The sequence below is a fragment of the Zophobas morio genome, unplaced genomic scaffold (assembly GCF_036711695.1).
Source record: "Zophobas morio isolate AGI-343-1 ecotype UQ-CSIRO unplaced genomic scaffold, CSIRO_AGI_Zmor_V1 ptg000046l, whole genome shotgun sequence".
Lineage (NCBI taxonomy): Eukaryota > Metazoa > Arthropoda > Insecta > Coleoptera > Tenebrionidae > Zophobas > Zophobas morio.
In genome coordinates, this window is record NW_026972151.1 from 1,877,018 (window position 1) to 1,904,818 (window position 27,801).

Consider the following 27,801-nt stretch of genomic DNA (forward strand, 5'->3'; position numbering starts at 1 on the left):
GTATTTAGTTTACTTTAAGTGCCATTTAATGTGTTTCGTTTTTATCAATTTTACATGAATTTTTACAAGAAGAAAAAGGCATTTTTGTAACATAAATTTGTCTATTTTATTTTATGTAATTTAAGATTGTAATGTATGAAAAAATACAGTAAATCTATACAAGATGGCGTCTTACTTAACCCCCACCCCGTTTTTTAAACCTATTCACTTTCAGGTTCTTTCAATTGGGCTAACAAAAGCGCCCTCTGTTTCTCTAATTCAGACTCACTCATTTCACCACTCTTGCCAATCGCGTCTGGTTCTGATGGTCTACGACTAACATGTTTGTCCTCTGATGGAGTTCTCTGTACCAAAAGTAAAAAATAAAATAAATAACCTCCTCGAAATCCTTTAATCTGATAAATATATATACATGCCATTATTAAGCCGAATCAGTCAACGAACTAAACTTTACAACACTAAAACGAAACGAAAGAAATGAAGAAAAAAACACTGGTTAAGTGAAGACTACGTCCCAATGAAAAAATGAGAAAACACCCAAAAAAATATCAAAGATACAAACGTCAGTGATAACTCACAGAAGGGCTCTTTCTCTTGTGCTTCTTTTTCGATTTCTTCTTCCTGTACTCCTCTTCGCTATCTTCCGAATTCACTGAATCGCTCCTCGACCGACGCTTCTTCTTCTTATCGCTTTCGGAATCACTACTCGAAGATTTATACTTCTTGCTTTTCTTCTTCTTCGATTTCTTCGAACGGGAATGATGATGACTGCAAGATTCTTCCATTTCGTGTTGGAAGTCCTTAAAAACAAAATATTAGTTATCTATCCACGCTTAACGTTCTAAACTGACTTTGTACACTTTGATTCGTTCACTTTCGGAATTGAAAGCTTGAAATTCTTCTTCGCTTTCCAGTTTCGGTTTAACTTCGTCCCAACTTAGTTCGTAATCGATGTTCATTTCGCGTAAAAGGTTCTTAAAGTTGGCTTCTAGTTTTTTCAAACGTTTAGATTCTTCTTTTATGCGTTCTTTTTCTCTTGCTTCGGCCTAAAATAGAGACGCAGAAAAAAAACTGAGTGTGTTCATTGGTATGAACCATTAAGAAGATTATTGGCTGAAGGTTATTTTCCTCGCCCCTGGAGTACAGACCAACAAATCCTCCTTATTTGAAAATTAAAAAAAAATAATTTTGCGAATTTTTGTGTGATAACCTCTATACATTAAAATAAATATAAACAAGTAATACCTGTAATCGTATAGGAGGGTAAATGACATCCTATAAATTTGTCTTGACGCCCTATATTTTTTTTGTGTCTACATCCCATTTATTTTTTAATGACAATTTTTTTAATTTTTAATTTTTTTTAGATTCTTGTAGAGCTTGTTTTTTTGAATTCATTAATGTTTCATACTTTAGTCACCCATACCTCGCCACTGTCTATCATTCCAACGCATTATGTTACGGAAACACTTGTTTATAAATTTGGTCTGGAACTCTGGAGTGTCCTTATCCATGTGTCCAGGATTGGCTCGGGATTAAATTAAATTGTGGTAACGTCACTAAGATTTTAACAAGAACATCTTATACTACTGTGGATAGGTGAATTAATACTAATCATACTGCACTCCCAAAATTTCTAGAAAATGAAGTGAGGCATTCTTAATTGGATCAATAAAATAAACAGCCTCAATAATTAATCTTTTTGTGTCACCCTGTGCACTAATTTAATATATGTATATATATTGCACTAGGTAAACCACAATTATAGACTTTAATGTTTGCACATTTTAGATAGGATTTATTCGATAAAATTTTAATATAACGTCATCAAATTTTAAATATAAATTGTCCACAATTTAGTCTACCTAACACAGAGGCAGTTTTTTTTAAACAGTTTACCATTATGATTTTTTTTTTAAGTTTCAGTGAAATTTTACATCACATATTTTTAAAATTCAATGTCTCAATTATTTATGGATATTTCAGAACACGGTTTTAACCACTGTTTTCAGCTTACAATGCTCAATTCCTCACATGGAAAACAGTGTCGATTTCTTTTGTTGAAAATAATATACAGCAAAAATCGATAATGTTTCCCGAGTAATGCATAGAGTTCTGTGAGCTGAAAACAGCGGTGAAAACTGCGTTACAAAATTTCGATTTTTGAAGATGTAACTTCACTAAAATGTTAAAAAGAAGCTGACAATAAACTATTTAAAAAACTGCTCTTGAGTCCTATAGCGAAAGGTGTGGGCAGGTTATATTTAAAATTTCATAACAATAGATCTGTTAATAGCGGAAACACTTCGCTCTGAAAATATATTGAAAATCCCATGAGCCTTCTTAAAACTTTGCAAATTTCAGAGCAATCTGCTTTGCAGTTTCAAAGTAACATTGCAAAGCCTCGTTATACAATCGAAATCAAGACGGAAAGGACAAGCGTTGAAGTATATTATTTTATAAAATTTAAATACAATTTACGATGCAAAATTTTGAAGTGACGTCATCACATTGCTGGTGGGGATGATTAGACAAATTTTGGTTAGCGTTTTACCATCTACACCATATTTCTAAAATTTGTATAGTGCCTTTTTTAACGATGGCCATAGAGAATTACGTGCTAAAAACTTCGGATCGTGTCATAGTTCTCTAGCAGGGATTTTAAGGCTAAATTTGGCAAAATATTAGTTAAGTATGTTAAAAATCCGTTTCAGAGTATTTTATCATACGGAAATAATTATGGAATTATAATAAAACTTAGCTTACGCCTGGCATGTAAAAGGTAGAAAAATTCGTTCCATATTGCTAAACCATAGAGGAGGCCATGGCCAAGAGTCATGTGTCAATTTGTGGTGAATTTACTGCATTTATGTTTGTTGTAGTTCCGTAATTTTTTGTTCTGTGCGATAAAACGAACTGAAATTGATTTATAAAATACTAGTCTAATATTCTGCCAAGTTTCTATGGACCGTGTTAAAAAAAACACTATACATAAATCGGGTATTCAATTAAAAAAATCATCAAGTTGGCTTTGATTTTTTGTTAACGTTGAGAAGTATGTCTACAATTAACCTAAAATTTAATCGATGACAACGCGGAAATGTCTAATACAGGGTTAGTCACGAGAGAATTACTTCTGAAAATTATTTTTACGCAACCCAAAATACTAATACCCTGTACCACTTGATATTATCTAAATTTAAAATGAAATGCCTAATCTATGATTGCTTTGACTTTGGCAGTGTCACTTTGACGTTAATTAATTAAAAAAAATTTTTTTCATCGTTGACTCGCCTCTAGAGCCCCATTGGATCGACGACATACAGTCAGATCAATCTGGGCTATACTGAAGCCGTAAGTGCTCTACTAATGTTGTTCGCCGCTAATGTACATGTGTTAATTCACCATGTCTGCGTCACCTAGAGCCTCTTCGAAGTGCAAATCTGCAGCCTCTGGACTTCTTCGGCCATCCATTTACAAAAAAGCCGTAGCATCCCCCCAAAATGCCCAACATTTTCAACACATTAGTAGTTAAATTACACTATGCAACAAATTAAAAAAAAATAAAATTCACAGAATGCACAGTATGTAGTTAAAATTTCTTACCTCAAACTCAATTGAGGATCATGCTTGAAAGAATCGTATCACATCAGGTTTCAAAGTGAAAAGTGTTTATTGAATTTTTTGAAATCATACAAAATTAATAAAACAAAACTTCATTTTTCATTGAAAAAGGTCTTTTTTTTCGAACGATTGGCATTCTTAATGTAGCCAGATCTCGCAGTATCCCTCTGCAGACACCAACAGAAGTCTGCAAGCATGGGTGGATACATAAAAGCGATATTTTTACGATTAAATGCAATCAAGTGTCCCAAAAAGTAAGAAAAACAAAACACCCGTTAGCTATGTTTTGTGATGTGATATGAGTATAAAACATTTTTTTCTTTAGTATATGGAGTATAGGTATCCAACATATCACATCAGGTATCACAATGAAAAATGTTTATTGAATTTTTTGAAATCATACAAAATTAATAAAACAATACTTCATTTTTCATTGAAAAAGGTCTTTTTTTTTCGAACGATTGGCATTCCTATTATAGCCAGATCTCGCAGTATCCCTCTGAAGACACCAACAGAAGTCTGCAAGCATGGGTGGATACATAAAAGCGATATTTTTACGATTAAATGCAATCAAGTGTCTCAAAAAGTAAGAAAAACAAAACACCCGTTATCTATGTTTTGTGATGTGATATGAGTATAAAACATTTTTTTCTTTAGTATATGGAGTATACTCAACCTCAAACACTATCTGAACTTCCTGTGAATTTTTTTGTGTTGCATAGTGTTATTTACTTACTTGTTTGAGTTTGTGTTGTAATCTTTGAATAAAATGCCGTAAAAGAAATTTTTAGAAATAATTTTCTCGTGATTAATCGGTTGCAAAAGATCAAGAGGCACACTGACAAATTTATTAACGGCGCCGGAGGAGATTTCCGACTGGCTGCGGTACCACCATGGACACTCGCGTAACCTACTTTTCCACAATTGTCAAAATGAGATTGTCAAACTCAAAGCAATCATGGATTAAGCATTTCATTTTAAATTCAGTTAGTATCAAATGGTACATGGTATTCGTATTTTGGGTTGCGTAAAATTAATTTTCAGAAGTAATTCTCTCGTGACTAACCCTGTATATACAGCAGTATAAATTAATAAAACACATGCGTTTTTCGTTTTTCTCTACGTTTTCTTCTATCAAAAAAGCAACGCCGACTTGACGACTTTTTCATTTGAACACCCTTTAGACATAACAGGACAAAGAGACAACGGACACAAATATAAAATAGACGATACAAATGGGAAATTCCCACAACCTGTGAAGCCGTAAGAAAACAAAATCATGCATTCGTTAAAATGACAGTTAATGTAGTCGAGTATTTCGAGCGACTACGCAGTTTCATGTTTTCTTGACGTTTCACGACCCCTAGAGTACGAAAAAATGGTCTTCCGTTTCTGTTTGTCTGTCGTCTGTATCAATTTCTATTAGACATATGATCTCCAAAACTACTGGAGTCTCTCTCTCTCCTTAATAAACTCAACATGGTGAGGTGCAAATTTTATAAACCATGGGATGGAAGTAAATAATCTTGCAAAAGCCATTTAGTTTTCATAAGATTCAGTCCATGACGAATGATAAACTCGAGTACATAGTCGTAAACGATGCTTAGATTTAAAGAGGTCGGTGCCACAAATTTCTCCGTTCTTATTCCACCCTCCGCAATCACGTAGATGGTAAAACGCTAACCAAAATTTGGCTAATCATCCCCACCAACAATTGGATGACGTCATCTCAAAAAATTCTATATTAAAATGATTTAAATGTTATACAATATACTCCTATACTTGTGGTGTAAGAATTTGCTTTAAGTTTTTCCTTAAACGTTCAAATTTTTGTAAAAAAAGACAAATTATTATATTAACATTTTACCACTAACATAGGATATAAACTTCAATAGAGTAGTGGTTTATGTATTGTCCGTTTGTTTTTTTTTTTTTTCTCTTTTGCACTGGTGTGTGACTCGTATTATCTATGTAGATGACTTCATCACAAAATTTTGTTACGGAAAAACTCACTTGAAACATACGCGTAGCATGCTCCTTGTTTTAAAATGAACAACGGTTCATCACATTTAGTCCTCTCCTCTTTTTGGGGAGATAAAAACAATGAAATTTCATTTCCTTTGACGCAGATGCTTATCACTGAAATGCACTAATAGTGAATTGTTTCGAATTATAAACATAAACAGTTGAAATTATGCATGTAATGAAACCCTGAGAAAACATGTTTTCCCGCTGGTTCTTTGTATGAAATATACTACATTTTGTCCCCATTTGTGCGGACTATTTGCAATTTATTTACAATTTCTTATACAGGGTATTGATTGCAAGTGACTCAAAAAAAAAGAATGAGTCAATCTATTTTTGATTAAATCAGGAACGGTTCACTTTTTTTGGAAAAACAATACTGTTATTGTTAGTATTACACTGCACCTATCTAAAGTGACATACGTGATCTTGCAAAAATGTTGATGACATCACAAAATTTTGTAATGGAAAACTTTAACTTTTCTTTAACACTACATTAATTTTAATTTATGGCCGTTCTCATAAAAAAAATCGCAAAATCAAATTTTATAATTTATCAAAAAAGCTGAATATGTTTTGTTGTTCCTTAAGGGCGAGGAAAAATCTGTCGAAATAACCTTCAACCAATTTTTACTACATAAATCAATGAACTAAATAGCAAAAAGTTTAGTGACACTTGTAGCGTAATTATTTTAGCTTTCAAAAGCACAATAAGAACAAGTACAGAAAAAATAAAATCCTCACCTTTTCCAATAAGGAATTGTAAGTAAGCTTAACATTCCCCGCATCTAACGTTGCACTCTTCTTATCCTCACAAATCACAGTTGCAAACTGATCAAAAGTTGTATCCACTTTAACATCAAACTCTTTCTCTTTCAAAATTTCCTTGATAATTTTCTTCTCATCGTGGAACCTCGCCTTCAAATCTTCCACGTAAAATTTGAATAAATCTAAAGGCGTAGATCCATGTTGTCCCAACATAGCAGAAAATCTAATGTCAGCAGAAATAATGGGATACAACTCCACCCACAACGACATACTCGTCAATTTCCCCTCTTCATGCAGATGATCCAACAAAGCCAAAAACTGATCCCTGTTTTTCCGACACTGTCTTTTCATCCTCTTCTTCTCCCTCTCTTTTTCCTCAACCTGCTCCTTCTCAAGAACACGAATGTGTTCTTCAAAAACAATGAGAGCATCTTCTTTATCCATCGCGAGAAGATTAACGTCGTTCTTGAACGCCGTGTTCGCCAATAGAAGAACCTGTGCTTCGCTCCACGTCGTGTCGTAGTTAATTTTGGTCATACTATCTAAAACCTCGGCCAGTTTCTTCATGTTGCGCTTTTTCAATACTTTGGCTTCTTCCTTCTCACGTTTCGCCAACGTGAAGACAACATCTTCGTAAATATCGCGCCGGTCGGAATCGTTGACACTCGTCCAGATCTAGAAAAAACGATCAGAAATGAAGAAATTAGAAGAAAGTATTTACCTCCATATGTGCGAACATCTCATCGCACTTGTAATACTTCGTCGTCGACGCAATTTTATCACAGTTGAGCAGAAACTCCTCGAGCTGTTCTTTTGATTTCTTCGCCTTCAACCGGTTTTCTTCTTTTTCGTCTTTCTGTTTTTGCGTTTTGTACGCGTTGAAGACTTGCTTCTTCTCATTTAGTTTTTTGAACGTTTCGTAACGCGGATCGTTGGAAATTATTTTGACGCACTGTTCCCATGTAGCGTTTGATGGGACGTTTTTGCTTTTGAGTAGTTCTTTGAAGGCCTCCATTGCTTCTTTTTTGTCTTTGAACACTTTTACTGGCTCGGGGGCGGGCTTTGGAGGCTCTTTAGGCGTTTCACTAGGAATTGCGGGTATTATATCTTCATCTGAAAAAGACATGGTGGTTAATGAAGAATTGATACAAGTGAAGAAATATTACCAGTTTTAGTTGGGTTTGGAAGACTAATGGCTGCTAAGGTAGCCGCCATAGAAGATTCAAGGGCACTCTTGTTCCCAGGACTCGCCGCTGAAATAACAAGTAATTTAATGTTCAAACACATATGGGTAAACGCTCAAAACTAAACAATTATGCATATAGAAAACATTCAAAATTTTGAAATTCTAACTTTCTGATCTTTTGTAAACTCACCCGCGGCCACATTTGGTGAATTTGAGTTGGAAGCAACCAATCCCACTGACAGCGGGGCAGGGCTTGCAACTTCTGTGGGAGTGGCTGTAGCTGATACAGAAACGCTCTTATTACTAGAAAAAACAAATCATTAGAAACTACAGCTTGCACCAAACTAATAAAAAATCAACCTACTCTTCAGCAGCGATTTTCTTCTTGATCTCCTCCAACTCTGGGGGCATGATCCACCTCGACTCCTTTGTATTCACGTTATGATAATAAATCTTCCCATTGTCAGCCACATACTCCTTCCATGGACACTGTGACAATAGCAGCTACAAACACGCAATTAACAACCCTCAGCAGCCCCAAACAAACTCACCTCTGAGGGAGATTTTAGCTGATCTGGTTTCTGCCATGAACTCTGTTTGGTAATAGAATTATAATAGTAAGTCCTTCCATCAGGTGCCTTGTGCTCTGTCCACTGCTCTGCTGGGTTCGGAGGTGGAGGAAAGCCGCCGAAGCCTGGCGGCGGTACACTGAACGGGGGAATAAGGGGCTGAAATCCGGCCATCGGGGGCATCTGTACCGGGGGCATCAAGGGTGGAGTGCCCATGCCTGGGGGAGGAAAAGTCGGTGGCGGCACGTTGGGGTCCTAATGTAAACAATATTTGAAGGATGTGGCGTGCAACATAACCTAAAATATGACTTACCATTTGGGTGCCGGTTTTTGTTCGGTCGGTGCAGGTGGGACAGTCTGATGCTATTTGTGAAGCGAAGAACCGATTTTGATGTTTACATTCTTAATTTAGAGGTTGGATCTTGTGGAAATGTGGAAATTCCGACGCGTCGATTAGTTTGTTTGCGGTATGTATGGGGTTTTACCAGGGGTTAGGTTGGCAGAGTTGGCAGTTCTGCCACAACAAGAAAAAGTATGGTACGGGCGTACGGGTTCATAAACCTTTAAAAACATACACTATCAAGATAGAGTCCTTACACCAGATTCAAATGGTTTCAAAATACTGCTGTTTTAAAAATTAAAATACAACCACCTGTTAAATTAAGGTAATAATATCAAACAAACCTCCTCTAGGGTGTATTTTTACACTGATAAATTGGTAGTAAAAAATTCAAATTTGAAATTTCATAATAAAAATGTCAAAATTATATAAATAAAAACGTGTTTTGATCAGAGATATGTAAAAGACAGATGTGGTCATAGCTTTCCCAATCTGGGACCAACATGTATGATCTAAGAATAGCAATACTTTGTGTCGTCTAACCTTTTCTATATCACCATCAGTACTATGGATTGCCAAGTGTAAGTTACATCGATTTCTCTCTCAAAGGTGCTTCTTTGTTATTGGCCCGCTCTGATGGCGGCAATTATAAATAATCATAACCACCCACAGTCTGACAGGTACCGGCACAAATACAGTACGGCATCAACGACAAATGTTGCATTATTATTATAAATAGAGCCAACTAATTGGTTGCGTCTATGGTTGCGACTCAAGATTAGTTTAACTACTACTACTAGAACTAGAACTATTTATCTGTTAAATGACTTTGATGTTATGTTGGTCTCATTGTTCAACATTTACCACACACGACACTAGCCTGATGTCGACATATTTTAACACAGTACCAAACCAACACCTAATACATACCTTTAAAGAGCTTAGGTACCTACATAGAAAGTTGATGATGTCACTTCAAAAAAAAAAACTTAAATACGAAAAGGGACCATCTAGAACCGAATTTTTTTTTCCAAAAAATTTAAAGTACATATATACAATATATTATATATACATATAAGGGTATTCTATATTAAGAAACATAAAATCAGCTGAAGTTCAAAAAATAGGTATCTAAGAATTTGAAGATAAGGAAATCTAAGGCACAAATATAACTTTGGCGATAAATTCAAACTAAATACGCTTTTGTTAAATTTTTTATCACTTCATTTCAAGTTGAGGTCCGGACTTACACAATTCTTCGGTTTGTGTTGTGACAACGGTAATCCATGAAAATTTCCGTACAAATTTATACACACCAAAAGAGCACACAGTCCCCCGATTAAATATCCAGCTAGAACATCACTCCAGTGATGCTTGAAGTCAGAAACTCGACTACCTCCTACATATAACACTATGAGCATTAATGCAAATTGGATGCAGCTTTTAAACAATTTAGAAATGTTCCAGATAATTCTTTTCTGGACGTAGATGGCCAAAAAAATTCCACAGAACATGGAAAAGCTACTGTGCCCTGAAGGGAAGGAAAGTCTGGAAGAAAAATTAGTACTAATAATTTACCTACTTAAAAAAATTCAAATTCTTACCTGTTATTAATTTCAAAGTTTTTATTAGTGCATTCGTAGTTTATGTGATAGACGTGATGGTTTTCTAAAAGGGAGCAGTTAATGTTTGGTATACAAGCATTGATGAAGCTTGGACGTAAGCGGCCTATTGATCCTTTTAGCACTGTTGTGATTAGAATGCAGATTAAAACGCCAAAAGCGAATGACAGAAGGACTGAGTAAGTATTGTAGATCCACATAGATAGTTTAAACCGCCAGAATGTGATTCTTTCGTAGTACTTTTTATATAGGAAGTATTCGACGAAGACTATCTGGAAAAGAAGTTAATTAACTTGGGGGTTTATATTTTCTTAAACAAGCAGTGTTTTCATTTATTAGTAAAATTTAGTGACATATTATTATTGGATATTATAGTCATATTAGTGATAACTTTTTGTACAAAAAGGCACCAGTATCCAATTCCCTAATAATCTAATAAATTGAAATATGTCTGCTTTTGACATAAGTTTTGTAGTCTCTTCAGCATGACGAATGGTTAGGTCAGATCAGGTCATCAAGTAAACTATTTCGGAGTCGAGGTTAACTGAAATTTAAAATTTCAAATGTACAGCAAGAGTACAGTTTTTGAATAAAAACAAAATTTAACAACCTAAAACTTTAAAACTCATTTTTTTAGCATCTACGCAATATTCCTAATATACATACAAAATTTTATAACAATCAGTCCCATTATTTCAGAGATTATCTATCCAATAACAATCGACACAGACGCGGACAGACGGCAGACAAACAGACGGAAAGGAGACACCTATTTTGTCGTACTCTAGCGGTCATGAAACGTCGAGAAAACATGAAAGTAGCAATAATTATGGGATACCAACGGGTCGTTTAGAGTGTAATACTATTTTTGGAAAACAAACCAAGGAGGTGAGAAAAACTTCGTTGAATGCAACTGGCTGATACCTAACAAAGAAATCGAAGATTTATGTCCGGTGAGGTTGTTTGAAAAGATGATGGCCAAACAAACTTCGAATATGAAGACGAATCGCTTATTTTTGATGCCAAAAATAAGGATTGGGAAGCAACAAATGTTTGGTACAAGAACTGTCCCGTTGGTTTAAACCAAATTAGTAAGTGGACGCGTTTAGGTGCAGAAAATGTTGGAACAGACACTAAAAAGGCAAGAGTTACGACCCACTCTAACCGATTTTCGGCAGTGAGTGTATTAGCGTGTTCTGATCCAAATTTACAAGAAGTAATTAAAGTAACGGGCCATTCGTTGTAGCCTTACTTTAAACTTAACGAACAACATCATGATAAAATCATAAATCAGATTTGAAACAATTCAGATACTCCGTCATAATCAGAACCATCTACTTCTTCCTTGTGCCAGTAAGATTCTTGGATCACAAACAATGTGTATTGTAATAATTGTACGTTCTATTTTTATAAACAATAAAGAAATAACTTATGTTGACATTCATTATATAATCGTAACGAATACCACTCGAGCAATAGAAAATAAATCGAAAGTATTATTATCAGAAACTCGACCTGGGGTCTTGTGTTGTGGCGGAATTATTTTGTACATAATCGCTGTGTAATTAGTCGTTACCCACGCCGATTCTTAAATACCCGAAAAACGTAACAATATATAAAGTTCCGTTTTTTTAAAAATTTTGTGAAAATATGCATGGTCCTGAAAAACAGTCCAATCACCGTTTGCATATTGTGGATCTCTAAAAACAAGTAAATAATGAATATTCAAAGTATGCATGCATTAGAGAATTTTAATATTTAGAAATTAGAGTAATTAATAGTAGAAATTCAATTTTAGAGAAAAAAAATGCCAGTTCCAAATTCTGAGCCTCTAACGCTGTCATGGACGTAAAATACAATTTGTTAAAAATTACATTATTTAAATTCTGAGATATATCTCAAAAACTCAAAATAAAACTACGTAAAAATATACATTTATTTTCACTTACCACAACAATGTTTATTAGAACTCCAACAAAGTGGAACCACCTACTTTCGACAAATGAGGGACTTATTAGTGGGTGCATGATATCCTCATCATTGCAGAAAAAACCTCTATGATATATATTTTTCGTGTGTTTAATGAGGGGCGTCGCTAGTCCAACTAAAATTAATACATCAATAAAAATCAATAACACGGAAGATGTACAAATTTCCGAACTACTGCTGTGATTCAACAAGTTGTGTCACATCTATCAATTATAATCGACCTTGACTTTTTTTCTTCGCGTTTCTCTCAAAAGTAAGTGTAACTTACCGGCAAGCACCATTAAACTGTCAGAAATTAATTGCGTTATCGACCAGATCGGAGCTTCCATTTCTTCTAAAACCGACGTACTGACTCGCACGACACTAAATTCGGCGACAATCAATGTCTTTAAAAATCGGGATAATTAAAACCTTTGCTACAACAGAAACTGTTATGTGACCTGACTTACAAAAATACATTTGAAAAATGTTCATCGATACTGGCTGAGCAACTTTCGTTTCTTCATGAAGAGAATCTTCGAGATGGTAATTTATGCATTATGATCATTGATCAGAGATGAGCAGACGAATTGAGTGAAACGCGATAAAGTGGCCATTCGATGGTTAGAGAGAAAATGATTTTCTACAAATAATAATGCTTAATTCCTGATAAGCGAAATTTATAGTAAATTATGGACAGATACACGTTTGTTCAGTTGATTCAGTGATAATAATAATAATAATAAAGAGCTAATAAGGGACAAAGCTAAATAAAATTGAACGCCCGACTCGCGTATTCGAGAGAAGGAATGTGTCTAAATTCGCTCGTCGTTTTTATAGCGGTAGATAACTCTTAAAAACTACCTAGACAACAATAAAAAACGCAATCAAAGGCAACCATCTATGTTTGAAGATTTGTCCATTTCTAAAGTAAATAGGTATGATTCCAGTAAAAATCTTTTTTGTTCAACCGATAGCATTGTAAACTCAGACTTTCACATTGACGGTGAGCTGACAAAACGAAAATTGCATCAAAGATAAATCTTCAAGAATACATGGCTCCTTTTGATTGTGTTTTTTTTATTATCTCGGTAGTTACACCGAGGATGCAATTTCAAATTAATTAGCAGCGAAATTTTTTCTTCATTTACGTTTATTTCGAAGGCAATTTTTATTGCGTGTTTAACCGAATTGAAAGAAAACGAATAAAACAAGACATTTCCATCATACAGATGTTGGTATTATATGCAGCGTATTGGATTAAAATCTAAGTTGGCAAAAAACGGATCGATTTTTTACATGATATGGATTTTGGAGATAAGAAATTGCAACTCCTTCATTTTGAGTCCGTCGGCCGACCTTCTACTTTTACGTTTTCTCGATCTTTCATGACCACTACAGTACGAAGAAATAGGTCTCCCGTTTCCGTCTGTCTGTCTGCCGTCCCTGTTTTTATTAGACAAATAATCTCGGATAATCTTTTGTACTTGTATTAGGAATATCATGTAGATGGTAAAACGCCAACCAAAATTTGTCTAATCATCCCCACCAATAATGATGACGTCACTTCAAAATTTTACATAGTAAATGGGCTTTAAATTGTATAAAATAACATAATCTTATACATTTAGTTTGTGAGCCCGTGTTGAGTTTTTACCCGAAATGTCCAGATTTTTGGAAAAAAAATCAAAATTATAAAACAACATTTTGCAATTTAATTTTGAATTTGCCAACCCGAATGTTTTGAAATCTTGCAGATGTTTTGGTGAATTTTTGATGAAAATGTTTTTGCTCATCCTCCGACTCTCTACTTTTACGTTCTCTCGACCTTTCATGTGTCGTGCCCAAATAGTTTTGACCGCGGCCGAGCTTTTGGACACTAACAAAATTATTTATTTGGGTGTAGGCCCATTTCCTTGGAAATGGAAGAGCTAAACTGCATGTAGGGGAAGAGGTAATAATTAAACATATATAACATTTTTATACGTATATTAAAAGAAAGCATAATAAGCATGTCAAAAGAATAATCGAGTAAATGTGTAAATAATCAACAGAAAAATAAAACATAAAATAAATTCACACACATAACACGAAAAAACAAAACAACATGCAAAACATTCTTCTAAAGCGCTACGCAATTATATTCCACTAATAAAACTCTTAAAATCTATGAACATAACCCACATTTTTAATTAATAAACTTAATCCTAGAAAAATCAGCATGCAAAAGACTAAAAATTAATTCGGTAAATCCATAATTAAATGCGATACCTTCTAAACAACATTAATATTACGAGCATGATAAATAACCAAAAAAAATAAACTACTAACTACTAAATGGTATCATTACTTAATTATTTAAATAAATTGCGATTGGGCATTTATATATATATTAATTAAATCATGAGAACAACTAAAATAACGGATAAAATCATGCACTTAAATCTACGACAACTTATGAATATAAACATGTAAAAAGAGAGATAAATAAGTTTTCACATACATCGATTAGCTAAATATGCCGAGCACAACAATCGTTCACGAGAAAAATTGATGGTTACAGGACAGGTAGGTACATGTGAAAATAAACAGTCATAATTTATACATGCAGTTAAACATTGGGACGTTAGTATCATAAATGCGCTAAAACACAACGAGACGATTAAAATAAAGTATAATGTGAGAAATATAGCAATATAACATATACTATAGCAAAATAATCAGAGAACGGAGTCATATTTAAACGGCAAAAATTCAATATAAAATAATCGACAGCAAGAAATTTAGATTAATAGGTTTCAATTCGGGAACTTCCCAAAAACGCACATAAAATATTCATGTCGCAAGCAAAGAATTAAATCGGCAAATTTAAAGAGATATTGGAATAATTATTATAAAAGCAAATGGTAAAAATCAGAAAAATCCTCTCCAAAACGCATATAAAATATTTATGTCGCAAGCAAAAGAGTTAAATCGGCAATTTACAGAAATTTGGAATAATTATCATAAAAGTAAACGGTAATTTATCGAAAAATCCTCCCCAATAATCAAGAACCGACGCAAGGCTAAACGTGCCACCTACAAACGGGAACATATGGAAGCACTAAAGATTACTTTCGGTGCCGGTGCTAACTGTTCACACCCAACGAAACGAAGAAAAACGCATAAATTAAACGCTACACATGTACGATTCGAACTCGAGAACACATGACGAAAAAACGGAAAGCAAGATAAATTAAGAATGACTAAAAGGTAGACTTACACAGCTGCTGCATTGAGAATTTTTCTATCTTCCTCTCGGGCTCAGCAAATTCTTCTAAGTTCGGATTTCTTCAAAATTCAGCAAAATTAATAAGATCTCGACGCCGGTTTGGACAGAGCCTTCGGCCGCAACTGGAAACTTCTACTTTAACTGAATCTCTTTCCTGCTCGAAATTCAGCCTTATATAGCTTCGTTTTGGACAGAAATAGAACCGTGCTTTTGTGTGGTACTATATGCCCTTATATGGTCATGAAAATGTGAAGATGCGTCGACCAATCGGTAAGTCCGCTTCCTTATATGGTAAAAATATGGGAAGCTGATGAAATCTCAGTTCCGGGGATGAAGTGGGGATCATTCTAGCGAGGGCTAAGATGAGTGTGCGTGCACAGATGCACTGCTGGGTTGATGACGTAGTAAGTTTGAAGCGACGGCGTTCTTTGATGTTTTTTATGCGTCTGCGTTTCGTTTGCAGCTGTTTTGGTTTGGATACAATTTTTAGATGAGAGTAATTGCGATTGGCGATGTTTCTGGCGCATTATTTTGTACAAGTTATTTGCAATGTCTGGCAAGCGCAATGTTATTCGCAATTTGCGAATACGCGAATTTTGTTCCTGCATTTGGGGATTGATGGTTGATTTTGTTTATCTATTTGAATGGTACTATATGCCGATTAGAACATGCGTGTTAATTAATTAAGATTTGCAAATTTTCTAGTTATGTTTTGAGGGTTTGTTATTAGTCTTTTTAGTTGCAATTTTCTCGTGAACGAATTTAGTGACGGCTCGTCACAACACTCCCTGGCAAAAAGTAAAATGCGAGCACCGAAATGTTCGCAGTTTTACTCCTACGTCCCTGATATGACTGGTTTGCGATCTGTTTTATTAGCAAAACTTTCCTATTATTTCTGATTGTTAAATTTTTACGGATATAAAGTTGTGCCAATAATACTTGTTGCTTACTTATTTGTATAGAATGCGCTCTTCTTTTCTTCTGGTGGTGTTAAGTGTGATACCTCTCTATGGGTCGTTTTGATTTGACGGGCTCAGTTCTGGGTTGTTAGTCTCACTTTCTTGGTCCAAGCTTGTGGTGGTGGGCAACTCAATGACTACTGTTTTGCGAGGAGTCACGCCTTGATATATGTGTACGTTGGAGTATGTATGACGTCGAGGAGGCGTTTCGATGGTTTGCCTCTCTGTTGTGTTCGTTGGCGATGGGCTCGTCTGGGTGCAAGTGATCTGCTCTGTGGCTTCATATACTCGGGCTGTCTGGTGTTCGTTGTTGATAGCCTCTCCTCGAAATCTTGTGACTGGTCTCGGGGTGTCATAACCGGCTGCTGTTTCTTTATTCACCATATAGACGGGGTTCTCCTTGCAGTTGGACCGCCACGTTATGTTGGAGGGAGTTCGTACCAACGAGGTGAAGCCTTCTGGGGAAGTTGAGGGTACTTCCAGAGAGGTTGGTGTTGTGGGTATGGATTGTGCGTCCCCACTGGATGGATTTTTGTGTTGTGGAGCCCCTCGGTACAGGATGATCATGCAAAACAACAGTATATTAATGATGATCAGGCCAAACACAATGATTAGAATATCATTGCACTGCTCCAGCTCATTGAAATTTTGCGTTAATGAGCACCTTGGTTGATATACGAATGTTTGTTCAACAAACGCTCGCATAGGGTTATATTGCTTGAGACTTATCGTTTGGCGTTCTCCGCAGTTTATGGGGAGGAGAACTAATGTCATTGTGGTCGAGATATTGTTTACGGTGTTTGTGTCATGACTAACCCACCATATGTGTATTGAGCTGGAATTGTTCCTTGGTTGTTGTTATATTATATAATCTGGCATTGTCTTTAACTGGCCAAATTATGGGGACCCATTGCTGAGTTACAGTAGGCATCGTATCGTCGAATTTCTAGGGTTTACGCTGAATCTCCTTCTTGTGTCGGACTACCTACGGTCAAACTTTTTTTTATCTTGCTCTCTTACAATTTTACTCTACTCTTATGATCTAAGGATATTTAAATGGAACGTATGAGATTATATTCTTAATACTAGGCATGCATTATTATTATTGTTTTATTTTTTTATTATTATTTATATATATATATATATATTTTTTTTTTTTGTTTAGGTGAACAGTTAGAACCAGGTATGATTTCGGGGTTCTTTTAGATCGTCTATCGCTTGCTTAAGGTCCACATATGTTATCGTATGAGATTTGGTTAATTTCTTTTTTTTTTTTTTTTTTTTTCGCGTCAGGTCTTGTATCTACTAGAGGTTTTTCCGATACTTTAGAAAAAGATGGTTCTTCCGGTTTTACAGTAAAGTTTTCGGAGTACGGATAAGCTAAGTTGGGAGCTGTTGGGAAGTATCCCGGATTGAGCGGATTATTATCGCTAGGTGTTTCGCTACGTTCTGTGACTTTTTTTGCATATTTCGAAACACCTCTTTCTTGTGTTTCCGGTGGAGTAGCCACATTGTTAGTGTGTGCCAAAACTAGTAAAAATTTTAATTGCTCATCCGTGTTAATTTTAAATAGCTATCGTGTTTCTAATTATTTCTATTAGTGTTTTAATAAAGCGAATAATAAAGTTTATTCCCAAAATGTCCCTTGTTCAGGAACCTATCCATTTGAACCTGTCCTACATCCTTTCTATTGTGGTTTCTGCTAGTTTTTCTATGTATTCAGCGCTAAACATGTGTAGCATTGAAACGCCCTAATTGTCTATTTCTTGACCCATCGCTTTACGTGTGAGTATGTTATTTATGGCTTTTCGTTCATGTCTGAATAGTATAGTGTCTTGTGCCGCTCTGATTGCTTTATCCGTATAAATGTGGACGGTGTTATCTTTACATATTTGTAATTAATGTGCACTCTTAGTACTTCTCCCCTGGTTCATCTAAGTTATCCGTAACTAATCCTATCTATAATGTTGTTTCTTATGGTCTAGGTGCTTATCTATCTCTAACGGTGTATGTATATTGGGTTATGTTCGTTTACGTAGCACCCAAGGGTCTTCTTGGAATTCTGTCTTTGATTTTTGTATGGTAAGGGTGTGGTTGTGCAGTTACTTTTTCTTTTCGATTGTAAGGAATTTTGTGCGATCTACTGAAATCAGCGGAACATTTTCTGTATTACCTAGATGGTTGACTTTATTAGTGCACGATTCCAATCTTAAATTTTCAAGCAGCTGATAATGTCGGGTCGTTAATAGTTTACTTCTGATGATATTTGTTTCATAGTGATTCACTCTATTCCAATCGCTGTATTTTAAATTAATTTTCACTTTACACTAATTCACTTTATTGGAATTTACTTTCTGCTAATTCACTTGATTCTGATTAATTTCTTTGTGTTTCACTTTATTCCAATTCCTTGTAAACTAATTTTCTTTATTTCAAATTACTGTATACTAATTCACTTTAAACGGATCAATTAACTTTCTTTAGATTAATTTTCTTTTAACTTATGTCTTCTAATTCACTTCTAATAAACTTCTATCATGCAACATTTTTCTCTGATTTTTCCTTCTTTCGGATGTTAGTTACTCTCCAGTAGTATTTGTCATTCGCATCGGGACATTTTCTTGATTCATGTTCAAAACACGCGTGTTGTTTAAACGTCGTCGAACTTCTCGTCCAAGGGTTCAATGATGATACACTGCGAAATGGCCAGTTTCGAAAGTGCACCTTGGCAAACAACCTGACTACTCGGTGGAATTTTTCGTGTCGCCGAGAAATTTTTCAACATAGTTCTGTGTTATCGATCGATCTAGAAGGTCTTCATTGTCCCGAGGTATATGGCAATATTGCTGGTGCTCTGGAGTAATTATATACTTCACTTAATTCCTTTGATTCTTCGTAGCCATTGATACCTTTGGTAATTAATCCTATCCTAATACTACGGGGTGACTTATTTGAGCCACTACTCTATTTTTCTTTATATTGTACCGCTTTTTCTTCTATCTGTTTCTAATAATTCTCATCTCTTTCATAAAAACTTTCAGGAGCTCCTGTACTTGGGGACGCCACTACGTTAGCCCCAAATCTCAATACTCGGGGTCGCCACTACGTTAGCCCCTATTTCTTCACTCGGGGTCGCCACTACGTTAGCCTCTATTACTCTACTTGAGGTCGCCACTACGTTAGCCTCTATTTCTTCACTCGGGGTCGCCACTACGTTAGCCCCTATTACTTTACTTGAGGTCGCCACTACGTTAGCCTCTATTTCTTCACTCGGGGTCGCCACTACGTTAGCCCCTATTTCAAATAAATTCTTCTAATTCAAATCTTCTTCTAATCCTTATGAAGCTACATCTTCGTATGGGGTTACCATAACGGTATCTCTTAAATCTAATGCACCTGCATCTTCGTATGGGGTTGCCATAACGGTATCTCTTAAATCTAATATAATTCCATCTTCGTATGGGGTTGCCATGACGGTATCTCTTACATCTAATGCATCTGCATCTTCGTCTGGGGTTGCCATGACGGTATCTTTCAATTCAAATCAATCTTTCCAAATAAAAACTTCTCCTAAAACTAATGGATTCATATCTTCGTATGGGGTTGCCATGCCGGTATCTCTTAATCTAATGTGATCCCATCTTCGTATGGGGTTGCCATTACGGTATCTCTTAAATCTAATGCACCTGCATCTTCGTCTGGGTTTGCCATAACGGTATCTTTCAAATCAAATAACTCTTTTCAAATAAAAACTTCTCCTAAGGCTAATGGATTCACATGTTCATATAGGGTTGCTACATGGTATCTCTTAAAACTAATGTAGCTGCATCTTCATATGGGGTTTCCATACGGTATCTCTTATTTCTTTCAATTCAATACTTCCTTTTAATCTCTTATTTCTTTCAAATCAACATTTCTTTTTTTTTTAATCTCTTATTTCTTCTTGATGCATCATTAATCAACTTCCGGTACTCTAAATTCTCTATTTCTTTAAATTATGCACGTGCTTCGTTGGGGTGTTTGTAACACCAACCCAACACGATGTGGAAACATCGTCTCCAAAGGTTTCTTTTGCTACGATATCAAAACGAAAACTTGTTAAGGTGTTTTGGTGCTTGTACTTCTAGTACTGTTACAGATGGAAAAATCCTTTATTTTGTTCTAGATGTTCTTTACTACGTTATCCTTCTTTCTTTCATATTCTTTTCTTTATATTTGTTATGTTATATTACCGGATGTTATAATTATTCTAAAGTGATCGCTATGAATTTATCGAATTGATTTTATTGATGCCAATTCCGTAGTACGTGCAGAGTTCTTCTCCACACGGTTACAACCACTCTGTTACTACCCTTACCTTCGTCCCTATAACGCTCACTAGGTGCGTCTGTCTTTGTGTATGGCCGGTTAATTGACCCTTGAGCCACGAACGGTTACTAATAAATTTGATTTCTAGTATTATTATTATTATCATCATCGCGACTTACAGGCTGCGTACAGCTTTTATTAGCTTATCGGTTTCTATTTGTCTGGTAATGTTAACTTATAAACTAAACTGCTATTCTACTATTCTACTTTCTGGTAATTGAGTAAATAGTTGTTACACAAATTTCTTCTTTGTTAAACCGACATTATATCGGAGCCTTTTTCACTTAATTATGATAATTCTTTTTCCTAAACGTTATTACCTATGCTTACTCCTTGCCAATTCTGCAAACTACTGTTGTTAATAATTTCTAGCTTACTTAATTTTGAATCTCGGCATATTTAATAATTTCACTATTTTCACGTCTAACAATTAAAACGAAACTGCTTTAAATTCAAACCTCTTAAATCGTTATTTGGGGCCATATTCTGGATGGTAATGATTAGTGATAAAATCTTGAGATTAAGTTCCCTTCTTGTGGTAAATGCGCTAATCTATACTGTTTATAAAATTTCGTCTGTTAACTTGATGGTCGCATTTGGAAAAATTATTGGTAACTAATTTAAACTAGAGATTAATTAAATTACTATTTTTTTTTTTTTTAGAGACAATTCTTACTATAGGTTTAAAAATAATTTATTGATTAAGTCAAGACTGAAATTGAAATTTTGAATGTGATAAATTTTTAGTATTTTATTATTTCCAAGTTGTTAAAAATTTTGAAATGCTATAAAATGTCGCCATGGACTTATGGTCGTTATTTCTTAAAGTATTAATTTAACAAATGCAATCTTTTGTTTATTCATTTATGTACAATTTTTGTTAGTTTTTCCGATCATTTTCACATGTTTGATATGATAATTGTGTTCCTTGCAAGTTCATCTTTTTCTTTTATTTTCATTGTATGTGGGCAATTCCACCGTTATTTAGACTAAAATCGTACGGGACTCTGCAAAGTTTTTTTTTTTTTTTTTTATTTTAAACTGTCCTCATAAGTGCTTTTACGCTTTCATTTTTTAACCTAATCGTAGAGATTTGTTTTCTCTTTTTTTTCTTAATAATTTGATTTTACTAAAGTCAAATTTAATTTAGACAAAATTTAATTAAAAGTTTACGTTACTTACACGATGCCATCGTTTCTTACGCGAACTTGTGAATATTAGCTGCCACGGAAATAAGAAAAATTGCAAATTCGTGTTTTAAACAAAGGAAAAAGTTGGTCGAAGGTTGTTTAGACAGAACTTGGCTCGCCCAAGAAGTACATACCATGAAACATTTCCAGCATTTTCGAAAATTATAAAATTTGATTTTGCAAATTTAAATTTTTTATGAGAACCTCTATAAGTTGAAATAAACAAATGTATGTAATGTCAAAGTAAAAGGGTTAAATATTAAAAGAAAAACATTCAAACTTACCGAATTTACAATTTATTTACCTGATGACATTACCATAATTTGAAATGTCCATTTGTTTCAATGTCTTTTTTTTTTATGCAGGTTCTGTTTGCCCTATATTGCTGCTGTTATTTTCGGTTGGTTAATTTTAGGTATTCTGAGTCTCTTTAATTTTGTCGGTTTTTTTTTTTTTTTTTACTCTTTCAGTAGATGTTAAAGACATTTTGATTAACACAGCACAATCAAATTATTGGTAGATTGGCGGTTGTCAAGACTAATTATTTAATTTCAAAGCTAAGCCACCAAAAAAATTATCCCGTTTCGCGTAAGTAACGATGCGATTTTTAATAATAATAATCACAAGGCAATTTCAATAAAAGTACAATGAAAATAGAGAGCGAGAATGAGAAAAAGAGATAATGTAATCTGATTTGCAATTATCTTTAATATTTCCGAATAACATGAAAATTAGTCGCTTATCGTTACTTACACCAATTATCACATATATCAGAAGAAAGAAGTGTAATATTTTTTTTTTTTTTTTTTTTATAATGTTGGGGTAAGTATTGATTGTACATTATTGTCAATAAAGGTGCACTCTTTACGACCGTGATTTATATTGTAAGTGAATATATATGGCAGTAAAATTTAAAGTTTTTTGAAGTACTAATTGTAACATTTAGATTAATTTAACAATTTTCAAAAAAATGTGCTGAGGTTGATATTTTCGTGGAATTGCCCATGTTTAACTTAAGTTACGCTATTGATACACATGAGGTTACTGGGGCTTACAGCCACTTTTGGAAAGAAGGGCGGATCAAGAGTTTTATTTTCCGAAGTGTGAGCTTCCGTGAATTTTAAGCTGTTTTGGGTCGTGATTCTTCATTAAAAAAATTGTAATTCTTGACATACCTATGTAGTTGTTATTTATTGTAATTTTTTTTTTTTTTGCATTATTACTTCAGAGCTTAAAATTATCGGATTTATTTTGTTTGAACATTTGGTAATGCTACAATGATTTATTGACGGGGTACTGTGAAGACGTACACTACGAGTTGTTAAAATATCGACGGTTCACCCTTAATTTGCTTTTAGTGCTATGCATATATTTTTATTTCTTTTAGTAATGGGTGTAAATTATCTCCTTATTTATTTCACCTTGCTGTTCTAGGCTTTTGTGCTCTGGAATTCACATTTGTTTTTATTCGGTCCAACCAATGCGCGAAAAGATTTTAATGGTGTAATAAATTCTCTAAATGATCGTTTTAGTTATGCACTTAGTTTGTTATTTCTTTTCTATTATAACAAAATTTACTGTATTGCCTTATCGAGTTACTTATTTGTTTAATCATGTTTCGTTCTTAAATCTGGGTTATTTCCAAATATTGATTGATTTTTTTTTTACATTATTCCAAAAATTAAAATTTAAATATATTATTATTACTTTATTTTTATGTTGGAAGTTCAATAAAACAAAAGGTCTTTTTTTTTACGTAAAATTTACTTAAAAAATCCAAACAGAATTCGTTTATTATTTTAACTGTGGTTTATAAAATTCTTTCTTTAAATTCAACAAGACAAAATTACTTATGGTATGGACATCTTTAAAGTCTAATTTCAGAAAATCTAACAAAATTTTTCTTTAGTTAATTAATGTGTTGTTTATAAAAGTTCCGACAGAGGTTATATGTTTATCAAATATGATTTAGACGTTCAAGAGAAAGAAAATAGTAAGGCATGGCTCATACAAAAAAAAATGATTGACTGATTGATTTATATATTAATTTTTCTTTTGTTATTTTAGAGTCGAAAAGCAAAAAATTGCGTGTAATTATTTAAAGCGGTGTTTATAACATTCAAATGAAAATTCTTTAATGATTTCGTCAAAACGTACATGACAATGCTAGCAATGATTTATCTATTTGTTTAAGTTTGTTTTACTTTATTTAACTTTCGAAAATGATTTTTTTTTTTTACTGTTTTATCTCAAAAGCGCTTCCGGTCCCAGCTGTTCCGAGTCAGGGTGAATATCCTTCACCAAACAGAATGAATTCGTTGGGTTTTATTATTAATTATATGCATAAGCGTTATTTAAATAAATTGTTCTTTCTTATCATTTGCTCTGATGTTGCGAAATTAAGGTAGATTATGGTATGTTATTAAACATCTGGGTCTGTGAAAGATGCACTAGGCAGGGGAAGCTATCGTGTTTTATTAAACATCTGGTACGACTTCTCGAGTTGGGGGATCGCGATTAAGAACTGCGCTACTGCACGGGTTTTGTACTGATGCATTTCGGAAAGGTACTTGCAGGGTTGTAGCGTTCGCATTACCGGTATTGACAGTCATAACGATAAGATATTTTTGCAAAAATAAACGAAAGTATTTTCTTTACTACTTAATAAAATTCCAGTAAACAATTTTATTTATTCCTTTAATCATGTATGTAACGTTTTCATATTCAACGAGAGTGCGAGCAATTAGTTATGGTATAACATGCAAATCACTGTTTGTGTGACATCTGGTGTCGTCTAACCACAAGGGCGCAATTCGGGTGCATCTTCGCACCAATTAGGGGTTCGTTAAAGCGAGAGAACCGTCTTGTCGCACTGTTTCTAAATTTGGGAACTTAAGATATTGAGAAAACCGTTTTAGTGTTCAGTGATTTTTGATACAAGCAAGATCGTGTCTGTTGTTGTGAAAATTAATCTAGCAAGCAAAAGCAGAAATAGGTAAGTAATAATTTTGTTTTCTATTGTGTTCTCAATGGTTCAAACGTATGTCTGTTAATTTACTTTAATTTTGTAATGAAATCTTTTCAACGATTACTTTTTTTTTTATAGGTGAACAACGACGAGTTTTTACCGGCTTTCACGCTATCATCGGACGGAGGAGAGCTTATCCTCGACACCTAGACGCTTTGCGAGCTTATCAATCAAATTCGCGTCGCTTCCACGTTAGAAATCGCGGATTCGACTTGGGACGGACTTTCGACATCGCGCCCCGCAACCAGCAGAAGACCCGTAGTTGGGGTACAACGGAGACTTCTGCCTACCTACGAAGCGGACTTTGTACCATCACCGCCGAATTTTTCGCGAGTTGGGATATTATCTGGTCAGTTCCTGGTGGTACTACTGACTCACACTGCGATCGTCGCCTATTCCGAACTAAATTGTCGGTGGAGTGATTATACATGATGGTGTTCTTATGGTGTATGTCTTATAATTTAAAATAAATTTGAAGTAATTGAAAATTTCTGGTGTTTATTTCATAAGCTTGCTGTGCTACTGGATGTAATTAAAAGAAAAGTTGTTCCATAATTTAAAAGTGCGAAAGTGAGAAAGATGAGGAAAAAATTTTAGTATCTTATAGACAAAACTTGGTAAGTAAGAAGTACTTAAACTCTGTGTGCACTCTAGTTGAATAAATTGCGTGAATTCTCGAATTTAATGTTTTTCTGGAATTATCATAATAAGTGTGCTCGATAGAAAATAAACTTCTTTGATAAATAAAGGCCGTTGTTTAGATAAAAAGTAAAATGCCTAATTTTATACTAAAAATTGCTCAAAATTAATTTTATTTACATTAACCTTACTAGATTTTTCTAAAATCTCTTTTATGCGGTTTATAACATCTATTTATTTAATTTTTCTGCTAATTTGTTCTTCTTATGAGAACGGTTTATTAAAACCATGCAAAATTATTTTCAATTTTCCGGCGCGATCGTTCGAAATAAGTTCGGTCGAAGAGTCGCGCGACGCACGAGCTTACGCTGAAGTGGCTCCGTTGCCACGGCGGTTCGACAAGATGGCCACGACAGTTCTCGCGGTGAAATTACCATTGAATTTATTTTTCTTAGCCGTCATTTCGCAAGAGTTAAAGCTACATTAATTTACCGTATTTTCTAGGGTGTCTTACTTTGGATTTTTCTGATTTTTTTTTTTATGGTTTTTAAGATTTTTCAAAAAAAAATTTTTTTTTTTTTTGTTAATTCATTATTACAACTTCCCTTCTTTGCAATTTAGCGAGTAATCCTACCGACTGCGCCATTTTGTCGTGCCCAAATAGTTTTGACCGCGGCCGAGCTTTTGGACACTAACAAAATTATTTATTTGGGTGTAGGCCCATTTCCTTGGAAATGGAAGAGCTAAACTGCATGTAGGGGAAGAGGTAATAATTAAACATATATAACATTTTTATACGTATATTAAAAGAAAGCATAATAAGCATGTCAAAAGAATAATCGAGTAAATGTGTAAATAATCAACAGAAAAATAAAACATAAAATAAATTCACACACATAACACGAAAAAACAAAACAACATGCAAAACATTCTTCTAAAGCGCTACGCAATTATATTCCACTAATAAAACTCTTAAAATCTATGAACATAACCCACATTTTTAATTAATAAACTTAATCCTAGAAAAATCAGCATGCAAAAGACTAAAAATTAATTCGGTAAATCCATAATTAAATGCGATACCTTCTAAACAACATTAATATTACGAGCATGATAAATAACCAAAAAAAATAAACTACTAACTACTAAATGGTATCATTACTTAATTATTTAAATAAATTGCGATTGGGCATTTATATATATATTAATTAAATCATGAGAACAACTAAAATAACGGATAAAATCATGCACTTAAATCTACGACAACTTATGAATATAAACATGTAAAAAGAGAGATAAATAAGTTTTCACATACATCGATTAGCTAAATATGCCGAGCACAACAATCGTTCACGAGAAAAATTGATGGTTACAGGACAGGTAGGTACATGTGAAAATAAACAGTCATAATTTATACATGCAGTTAAACATTGGGACGTTAGTATCATAAATGCGCTAAAACACAACGAGACGATTAAAATAAAGTATAATGTGAGAAATATAGCAATATAACATATACTATAGCAAAATAATCAGAGAACGGAGTCATATTTAAACGGCAAAAATTCAATATAAAATAATCGACAGCAAGAAATTTAGATTAATAGGTTTCAATTCGGGAACTTCCCAAAAACGCACATAAAATATTCATGTCGCAAGCAAAGAATTAAATCGGCAAATTTAAAGAGATATTGGAATAATTATTATAAAAGCAAATGGTAAAAATCAGAAAAATCCTCTCCAAAACGCATATAAAATATTTATGTCGCAAGCAAAAGAGTTAAATCGGCAATTTACAGAAATTTGGAATAATTATCATAAAAGTAAACGGTAATTTATCGAAAAATCCTCCCCAATAATCAAGAACCGACGCAAGGCTAAACGTGCCACCTACAAACGGGAACATATGGAAGCACTAAAGATTACTTTCGGTGCCGGTGCTAACTGTTCACACCCAACGAAACGAAGAAAAACGCATAAATTAAACGCTACACATGTACGATTCGAACTCGAGAACACATGACGAAAAAACGGAAAGCAAGATAAATTAAGAATGACTAAAAGGTAGACTTACACAGCTGCTGCATTGAGAATTTTTCTATCTTCCTCTCGGGCTCAGCAAATTCTTCTAAGTTCGGATTTCTTCAAAATTCAGCAAAATTAATAAGATCTCGACGCCGGTTTGGACAGAGCCTTCGGCCGCAACTGGAAACTTCTACTTTAACTGAATCTCTTTCCTGCTCG

The 27,801-nt window shown here is 34.2% G+C and overlaps 1 protein-coding gene across 2 annotated transcripts; it reads right to left on the reverse strand.

Moving 5' to 3' along the window:
- Positions 1–3: 3 nt before the first annotated feature.
- On the reverse strand, positions 4–8,682 carry LOC135141964 (pre-mRNA-processing factor 40 homolog A). 2 transcript variants are annotated; one of them, XM_064073587.1, is made up of 10 exons: positions 8,486–8,682; positions 8,155–8,427; positions 7,968–8,092; positions 7,794–7,906; positions 7,584–7,670; positions 7,139–7,530; positions 6,394–7,092; positions 852–1,046; positions 579–800; positions 4–344 (listed from the first exon to the last, which is right to left on the reverse strand). In XM_064073587.1, exons 1-10 carry the CDS (start codon positions 8,486–8,488, stop codon positions 201–203), a joined length of 2,253 nt encoding a protein of 750 aa, XP_063929657.1. In that variant the 5' UTR covers positions 8,489–8,682; the 3' UTR covers positions 4–200. The 2 variants fall into 2 exon arrangements, with proteins under 2 accessions (XP_063929657.1, XP_063929656.1); XM_064073586.1 differs by having other exon boundaries at positions 7,968–8,107; positions 8,486–8,681.
- Positions 8,683–27,801: the final 19,119 nt, after the last annotated feature.